This window comes from Mastacembelus armatus, chromosome 21 (assembly GCF_900324485.2).
Source record: "Mastacembelus armatus chromosome 21, fMasArm1.2, whole genome shotgun sequence".
Lineage (NCBI taxonomy): Eukaryota > Metazoa > Chordata > Actinopteri > Synbranchiformes > Mastacembelidae > Mastacembelus > Mastacembelus armatus.
In genome coordinates, this window is record NC_046653.1 from 25128789 (window position 1) to 25137576 (window position 8788).

Below are 8788 nucleotides of genomic sequence, written 5' to 3' on the forward strand. Positions count from 1 at the left end.
CTGTATTAAGTGTAAGGTTCTGTTAGCCTTGGAGGCGAGGATCACTGATTTGGAAGCGCGGCTCCGCACCTTCGAACCAAAGCCAGCTAGCCTAGCCCCGTTAGCTGGTGTGGAGCCACCGAGCTCAGGGTCTGTTAGCGGTCCAAGGGCAGCTCCGGAGCAGCCCGGAGAATTAGCCTGGGTGACGGTCCGAAGGAAACATACTCCTAAGCAGAAGCCCACGGCTCATCACCTGCCTGTTCACGTTTCTAATAGATTTTCCCCGCTCAGCGACACACCCGCTGAGAAACCGACTCTGATAATTGGCGATTCCATAGTCAGGAACGTGAAAATAGAGACACCAGCGACCATAGTCAAATGTATTCCTGGGGCCAGAGCGGGCGACATCGAGTCAAATCTGAAGCTGCTGGCTAAGGCTAATCGTAAATATGGGAAAATTGTTATTCACGTCGGCAGCAATGACACCCGATTACGCCAATCGGAGGTCACTAAAATTAATGTTGAGTCGGTGTGTAACTTCGCTAAATTAATGTCGGACTCCGTAGTTTTCTCTGGACCCCTCCCCAATCTGACCAGCGATGACATGTTTAGCCGCATGTCGTCGTTCCGTCGCTGGCTGTCTAGGTGGTGTCCAGCAAACGATGTGGGCTTCATAGACAATTGGGCCACTTTCTGGGGAAAACCCGGTCTGATAGCGAGAGATGGCATCCATCCCACTTTGAATGGTGCAGCTCTCATCTCTAGAAATTTGGCCGAGTTTCTTAGCCGACCTAAAGCCTGACAATCCAGGGTGGGGACCGGGATGCAGAGACTCAGTCTAAAACGCTTCTCTGCAGTTTCCTTAGAGCCGCCGCCCCCTTCAAACCACATAGAGACTGTGTCTGCCCCACGAACATATAAATCAAACAAATCAGAAGTTAACAGAAGAGGAGTTATTCATAAAAACTTAATAAAAATTAAGACCACTCCTCTTATTGAACAGAAAAACAGAACTGTCAAATGTGGATTATTAAATATTAGGTCCCTTTCTTCTAAATCTCTGTTAGTAAATGATTTGATAACTGATCACCAAATTGACCTACTTTATCTTACTGAAACCTGGTTACAGCAGGATGAATATGTCAGTCTGAATGAATCAACCCCCCTCAGTCATAAAAATTATCATGTTCCTCGAAGCACAGGTCGAGGTGGAGGAGTAGCTGCAATCTTCCAGTCAAACTTATTATTAAACTTTCATCCTCAGAACAGTTATAACTCATTTGAGAGCCTCACTCTTAGTCTCTCACATCCAAACTGGAAAACACAAAAACCAGTTCTACTTGTCATTTTGTACCGTCCACCTGTTCCTTACTCAGAGTTTTTAACTGAATTCCCTGACTTCCTGTCTGATTTAGTGCTTAGATCAGATAAAGTCATTATAGTGGGAGATTTTAACATTCATGTAGATGTTGAAAATAACAGCCTCAGCATTGCATTTAATTCTATATTAGATTCAATTGGTTTCATTCAAAACGTTAATAAACCCACCCACTGTTTTAATCACACCCTTGATCTTGTTCTGACCTATGGCATCGAAATTGAACATCTAATAATTTTCCCCCCAAATCCTGTTTTGTCAGATCATTCTTTAATAACTTTCGAATTTAAAATGATGGATCATGCAGCGTCTGGAAGAAAATTCCACTACAGCAGATGTTTATCCGACAACGCTGTTAATAAATTTAAGAAAATGATTCCATCTTTATTTACATCTATGCCAAGTATAAACATAGTGGAGGGCAGCTGCCTTAATCCTACTCCCTACCAAATTGATCATGTTGTTGACAGCGCTGTAACCTCACTGCGTGAAACGCTTGATTCTGTAGCCCCTCTGAAAAAGAAGTTAGTGATTCAGAGAAGACTAGCCCCATGGTATAATTTACATGTTCGTACCTTAAAGCAGGCATCACGAAGGCTGGAAAGGAAGTGGCGTTCCACAAACTTAGAGGAAATTTTTCTAGCCTGGAAAAACAGTCTATTAACATATAAAAAAGCTCTCCGTAAAGCCAGAACTGCATACTATTCATCACTAATAGAGGAAAATAAGAACAATCCCAGGTTTCTTTTCAGCACTGTAGCCAGGCTGACAAAAAGTCACAGCTCCGTTGAGCCCAGTGTTCCCTTAGCTCTCAGCAGTGATGAATTTATGAGTTTCTTTACAAATAAAATCACAACTATTAGAGATAAAATTCAGCAGATGCTTCCTATACCTGCAATAAATGAATCTTTTACTACAGTAGCTCTTGAATCATCTGTAGGACCTCAGTTATGTTTAGACTGCTTCTCTCCTATAGATCTCTCTGAATTTACATCAGTAGTTGCTTCATCGAAATCATCAACGTGTCTCTTGGACCCCATCCCGACTAGACTGCTTAAAGGCACCCTGCCATTAATGAACTCATCTTTATTGGACTTGGTAAATTTATCTCTAGTATCAGGCTACGTACCACAGGCCTTTAAGACTGCAGTAATCAAACCTTTACTCAAAAAGCCTAGTCTTGATCCAGGTGTCTTGGCTAATTATAGACCAATATCCAACCTGCCATTTATTTCTAAAATCCTAGAAAAAGCTGTTGCTAAGCAGCTATCAGACCACTTACACAGGAATGAACTATTTGAAGATTTCCAATCAGGATTTAGAGCACATCATAGTACAGAAACAGCACTGTTGAAAGTTACCAACGATCTTCTCTTAGCCTCAGATAATGGACTTGTTTCGATACTTGTCCTCCTAGACCTTAGTGCAGCATTCGACACCATTGACCACAACATCTTATTACAGAGGCTGGAGCATGTGATTGGTATCAGAGGAACAGCGTTAAAGTGGTTCCAATCCTATTTATCGGACAGATTCCAGTTTGTTCATGTCCATGATGAACCTTCCACACGAACAAAAGTTAGTTATGGAGTTCCACAAGGTTCTGTGCTAGGACCGATTCTGTTCACCCTGTACATGCTTCCTTTAGGATATATCATTAGGAAGCACTCTATTAATTACCACTGCTATGCAGATGACACTCAGTTATATCTATCTATTAAACCTGTTAACACAAACCAGTTAACCAGACTTCAAGCCTGTCTAACTGACATAAAGGCTTGGATGACCAGTAACTTTTTACTTTTAAACTCGGAGAAAACAGAAGTCATTATATTTGGGCCTAAAAATCTCAGAAATAACTTTTCTAAAATTATAGCTACTCTAGATGGCATAGCCCTGGCCTCCAGCACTACTGTAAAAAACCTTGGAGTTATTTTTGACCAGGACATGTCCTTTAACTCACACATAAAACAAATTTCTAGAACTGCATTCTTTCACCTGCGCAACATTTCCAAAATTAGGAACATCCTGTCTCAAAATGATGCAGAAAAACTAGTCCATGCGTTTGTTTCCTCAAGGCTAGATTACTGTAACTCATTACTATCTGGATGTCCTAATATCTTAATAAAAAGCCTCCAATTAATCCAGAATGCCGCAGCCAGAGTCCTGACAGGAACTAGCAAGAGAGATCATATTTCTCCTATATTGGCTTCTCTTCATTGGCTCCCTGTAAAATATAGAATAGAATTTAAAATCCTTCTTCTCACATACAAATCCCTTCATAATCAAGCTCCTTCATACCTTAAAGACCTCATAGTACCATATTATCCCAATAGACCACTTCGCTCTCAGAGTGCAGGCCTACTTGTGGTTCCCAGAGTTCTCAAAAGCAGAATGGGAGGCAGAGCCTTTAGCTATCAAGCTCCTCTCCTGTGGAACCAGCTCTCAGCCTGGGTTCAGGAGGCAGACACTCTCTGTACTTTTAAGGCTAGACTTAAAACCTTCCTCTTTGACAAAGCATATAGTTAGGGCTGGCTTCAGGCAACCCTGAACCATCCCTTAGTTAGTTATGCTGCTATAGGCCTAGACTGCCCGAGGACCATCGGTGCACTGAGCTCCCCTACCCTACCCCCCCCCCACCCTACCCCCCCCCCCTTCTCTCCCACCTCATGTATATTCCACCATTGAATGTTACTAACCTTGTGCTCTCTCTCTCCCCTAGTTTGTGCTCTCTCCCTCCCTCTCTCTCTCTCTCTCTCTGTACCTTCTGCAGGTGTCCCTGGTCCTGGAGCTGTTTATCGCTGATGTGCAGTTACTGGCCCCACCAACTTGCAGTGTCTATTTGTTGTTTATTGTTGCTGTTCTTTTCTCTCTGCTCTATCCACTCACCCCAACCGGTCGAGGCAGATGGCTGCCCAAACTGAGCCCGGTTCTGCTGGAGGTTTTTTTTCTTCCGTTAAAGGGAGTTTTTTCCTCTCCACTGTCGCCAAGTGCTTGCTCATAAGGGAATTGTTGGGTTTTTAGTTTTAGTTTTTGTAAAGTGCCTTGAGATGATTTGTATTGTGATTTGGCGCTATACAAATAAAATTGAATTGAATTGAATTGAATTGAACCAGCTCCCAGTCTGGGTTCAGACCTAAAACCTTCCTTTTTGACAAAGCGTATAGTTGGGGCTGGCTTCAGGTAACCCTGAACCATCCCTTAGATATGCTGCTATAGGCTTAGACTGCCAGCCGTCTCTGTACCTTCTGCAGGTGTCCCTGGTCCTGGAGCTGTATATTGCTGATGTGCCCATTCTACTCTGGTTAGAATACCTAATGATTTGTTGATGTGTATGGATGCAGAGTGTCAGTGGTTCTAGTGACACTGGATCTAAGTTTGGCCTTTGATACTTGTCATTACTCTGCGCTGCTCTGGGTGCTGAGCTGTTGGTTCCAGTGCTTGATTCAAGTCATACCTCTCTCATAGAAGTTTCTTTGTTGCTACATCTAACCACAAATCATCATCAGCTCCTCTCACACATGGTGTTCCACAAGGTCCCTGTTTTATTTTTTGTTGTATTTGCTTTATTTACATCTCTTATCACTGTTATGCTAATGATATTCGACGTTTTACTACCTTTTAACCTGATCTAACTTTTGACCTGATCTTTCATGTCGTTGGTAAACTAGGCTCGCTCACTGTTATACTTAGATGTGACCTTTGACAGGCAACTGTCAACGCATATGCATGTTAAAGGTCTGGTTCTTTCTTTTTAGCCATTAAGAAACATTAGTAAACTTAGCTGTTTAAACTTAGTCCCTCCAGCTGCGGACTCCATCATTCTGCTGGGGTACTTCAATGCTCACGTGGGCAGCGACAGTGAAACCCAGAGGGGTGTGACTGGGAGGAACACGAGCGGTGCTTTGTTGTTGGACTTCTGTGCTAGTCACAGCCTGTCCATAATGAACACCATGATCAGGCATAAGGGTGTCCATCAGTGCACATGGCACCAGGACACCCCTAGGCCGGCGCTCAATAATCAATTAATTTGGTTGTATAATCTGACCTTTGGCCGTATGTCTTGGACACTCGGGTGAAGACGGGCAGAGCTTTCAACTGATCACCACCTGGTGGTGAGATGGATCTGCTGGAGGAGGAGGAAGCGGGACAGACTTGGCAGACCTAAACATATTGTAATGGTCTGTTGGGAATGTTTAGCTGAACCCTCTGTCAGATGGAGTCTTTAGCTCCCACCTCCAAGAGAGCTTCAAACAGATCCTGAGGGAGGCGGGGGACATTGAGACCAAATGGACCATGTTCTCCACCTCCATTGTCGACGGAGCAGCTTGGAGCTGTGGTTGAAAGGTCTCTGGTGCCTCTCCTGGCAGTAATCCCCAAACCTGGTGGTGGACACCACAAGCTGAAGAAGGAGTCCTACCGAGTCTGGCTGGCTTGTGGGACTCCTGAGGCAACTGACAGGTACCAGCAGGCCAAGTGTGTTGCGGCCCGGTTGGGGGCAGAGGCAAAAACTTGGGTATGGGGAGGAATTCGGTGAGGCCGTGAAGAAGGACTATCAGTTCACCTCGAAGAAATTCTGGCATACCATTCTGCACCTCATGAGGGGGAAGCACTGTTCTGCCAACACTATTTATAGTGGAGGCGGAGAGCTGCTGACGTCAACTGGGAATATTGTCAGACTGTGGCAGGAATCTCCTTAATCCCATTGCAACGCCTTCTACAGAGGATGCACAGGCTGGGAAGTACGAGGCTGATCCACCCATTACCCAAGCTGAAGTCACTGAGGTAGTTCAGCAGCTCTTTGTTGGCAAGGCACTGGGGGTGGATGAGATCTGCCCTGAGTACCTCAGGTCCCTGAGCTCTATACTCTCTTCAGGGTGCTTGTGGGTTTGTGGGAGTTTGCCCAACCAGTTCACATGTGTTTTGTGGACTTGTAGAAGGCCGCCGTGACATTCTGTGGGCAGTGTTCTGTGACTATGAGGTCCGGGGCTCTTTGTTAAGGGCTATCCGGTCTCTGTACAACCAGAGCAGGAGCTTGATTTGCAATGCCGGCAGTAAGTCAGACCTGTTCCCAATGTATAAGTCAGACCTGTTCCCGCATTGGCAGCAGCAATACGGTCGATGTACCAGTCCGTTGTGGTGCAGTAAGGCTCAGCTCTCTATTTGCTGGTCTACGTTCCGACTCTCACCTATGGTCATGAGCTTTGGGTCATGACCGAAAAGACAAGATCTTGGATACAAGCGGCTGAAATGAGCTTCCTTCGTAGGGTGGCTGGGCGCTCCCTTAGAGATAGGGTGAGAAGCTCTGTCACCCAGGAGTAGAGCTGCTGCTCCTCCAAATCAAGAGGAGCCAGCTGAGGTGGCTCGGGCATCTGTACCAGGCACTTCCCTGGGCACCTCCTTGGGGAGGTGTTCCAGGCATGTCGCACTTGGAAGAGACCTTGGGGAAGACCCAGGACATACTGGAGGGACTATGCCTCGTTCCCCCCGGATGAGCCGGACAAAGTGCCCAGACAAAAGGAAGTCTGAGCATCCCTGTTCAGGCTACTGCGCCTGCAACCCTGCCCCGGATAAATGGAAAATAATGAATAGATGGATGGATGGATGAATGAATGGAGGTCATGAAGAAGAACAGTATAAGTAAACCATTAGGGGATTTGAGATGTACCTAAAGTCTGTGTATGAAATATGGTGAGGTGGATGGATTGGTCAACATATCCTATGTTCTGGTTTTTTTCAAACCATGACCACATCCTCGATAGTTTGGTCTCCAGTACAAGGCAAAAGGTTTAATATTCTTACTGCCAAGATTCTGGTGGTCACTCCACTGCAAAGGATGATCAGCCACTGTCCCCAAAAGGCTTGGTCTACCTGAGGAGACACAAGTCGTACCTTCAAATGAACAATCTGTAAGAATCCTAAGAATGGCTTCCATATCTTTGTGACAGCCTTTACATGTGTGGGTCCATTGTATGTTACTTGAAGAAACCACAAAACCCAAGGAAGCAGTCAACGATTGAAATCCACATCTTGGGTCTCACAAAGACTTGGGTCTCAAATGTCAATCATCATTCAGACAAGGTGGAAAGAATAAGGCAAAGTGAGAAAATGTTGCATTGAAAACATTACCAACATAACATAGTACCATGTAGCAACATGGTCACACACTTCAATGAAGCATAGAAAAATGTACTGAGGGTGCACCACTGATCACCACCAAAGAGGTCTAACAGCACCTTTGGGTTACAACTCCTGAGTTTCCTGAAGATGTTTACATGTTAGTTGAGACTTTAATGAGACCCTTGGAGGGTGAAGCAGCCTGATAAAAACCTTCCACAGACTCAAACACTTTCTGACTGTGGTGTCAGTGAATGAATGAGACAGTCCAACACAGGTAACCTGTTACTGCAGTCCTCACAGTGACACTTGTTTTCTCAGCTATTATTGATGAATGTTTGCTATATGATCTGCATTATTGGTTAACACTTTGGTTGGAGAAGTTTAATGGATGATAGATTCAATATAACATATATAACTATTGATGGTTATGTAGAAATGCACAGATACAGATATCTTTATTTTGTGATCATGTTTATAGCATATATTCTAATAATCTGCTGTAATTCTACTATTGTGTGTCTGATAGTGATTCACAAAAACCTCCATGAGCCTATGTACATTTTCATTGCAGCTTTGTTACTGAACTCTGTTCTTTACAGCACTAATATCTACCCAAAGCTACTTATTGACTTTTTATCTGAAAAACAGATCATATCTTATCCACTCTGTCTCTTCCAATCTTATGTATATTACACTTTGGCCACTTCAGAGTTTTTACTGTTGACAGCCATGTCCTATGACAGGTATGTGTCTATATGTAAACCTCTGCAGTATCCAACTATCATGAGGAAAACAACTGTTAATGTCTTTCTGCTTTTAGCTTGGCTTGTGCCTGCTTGTGAACTCTCAGTGGCAGTTGCGTTGTATGCTAATATAAAACTCTGCAGCTTTAGTTTGAAAGGAATTTTTTGTAATACTTCAATTTACAGTCTTCAGTGTGGGCGCTCAGTAGCACTAACTGTATATGGTGTGTTCATGTTAGTAAATATTGCACTGCTCCCTTTGCTTTTCATCCTTTTCACATACACCAGGATACTTCTTATATCCTACCGAAGCTGTAAAACAGTCAGAAACAAAGCTGCTCAGACCTGTTTACCTCACCTGCTGGTTTTAATCAACTTTTCCTCTTTTGTTACATATGATGTTGTTGTAGTTCGACTGGAATCAGATTTTCCAAAAACTGTTCGTTTAGTAATGACTTTACAAATGATCACCTATCAGCCTCTGTTCAATCCAGTCATTTATGGACTAAAGATGAAAGAAATCTCTAAACACCTGAAGAAGTTGTTGTTTCAGGTCAAATCACACTAA

The 8788-nt window shown here is 43.8% G+C and overlaps 1 protein-coding gene across 1 annotated transcript; it reads left to right on the top strand.

Moving 5' to 3' along the window:
• The first annotated feature begins 7861 nt into the window (after nucleotides 1–7861).
• On the top strand, nucleotides 7862–8788 carry LOC113123806 (olfactory receptor 6N2-like). The gene has a single exon (XM_026296107.1). The coding sequence runs from the start codon at nucleotides 7862–7864 to the stop codon at nucleotides 8786–8788; it is 927 nt and encodes a 308-aa protein (XP_026151892.1).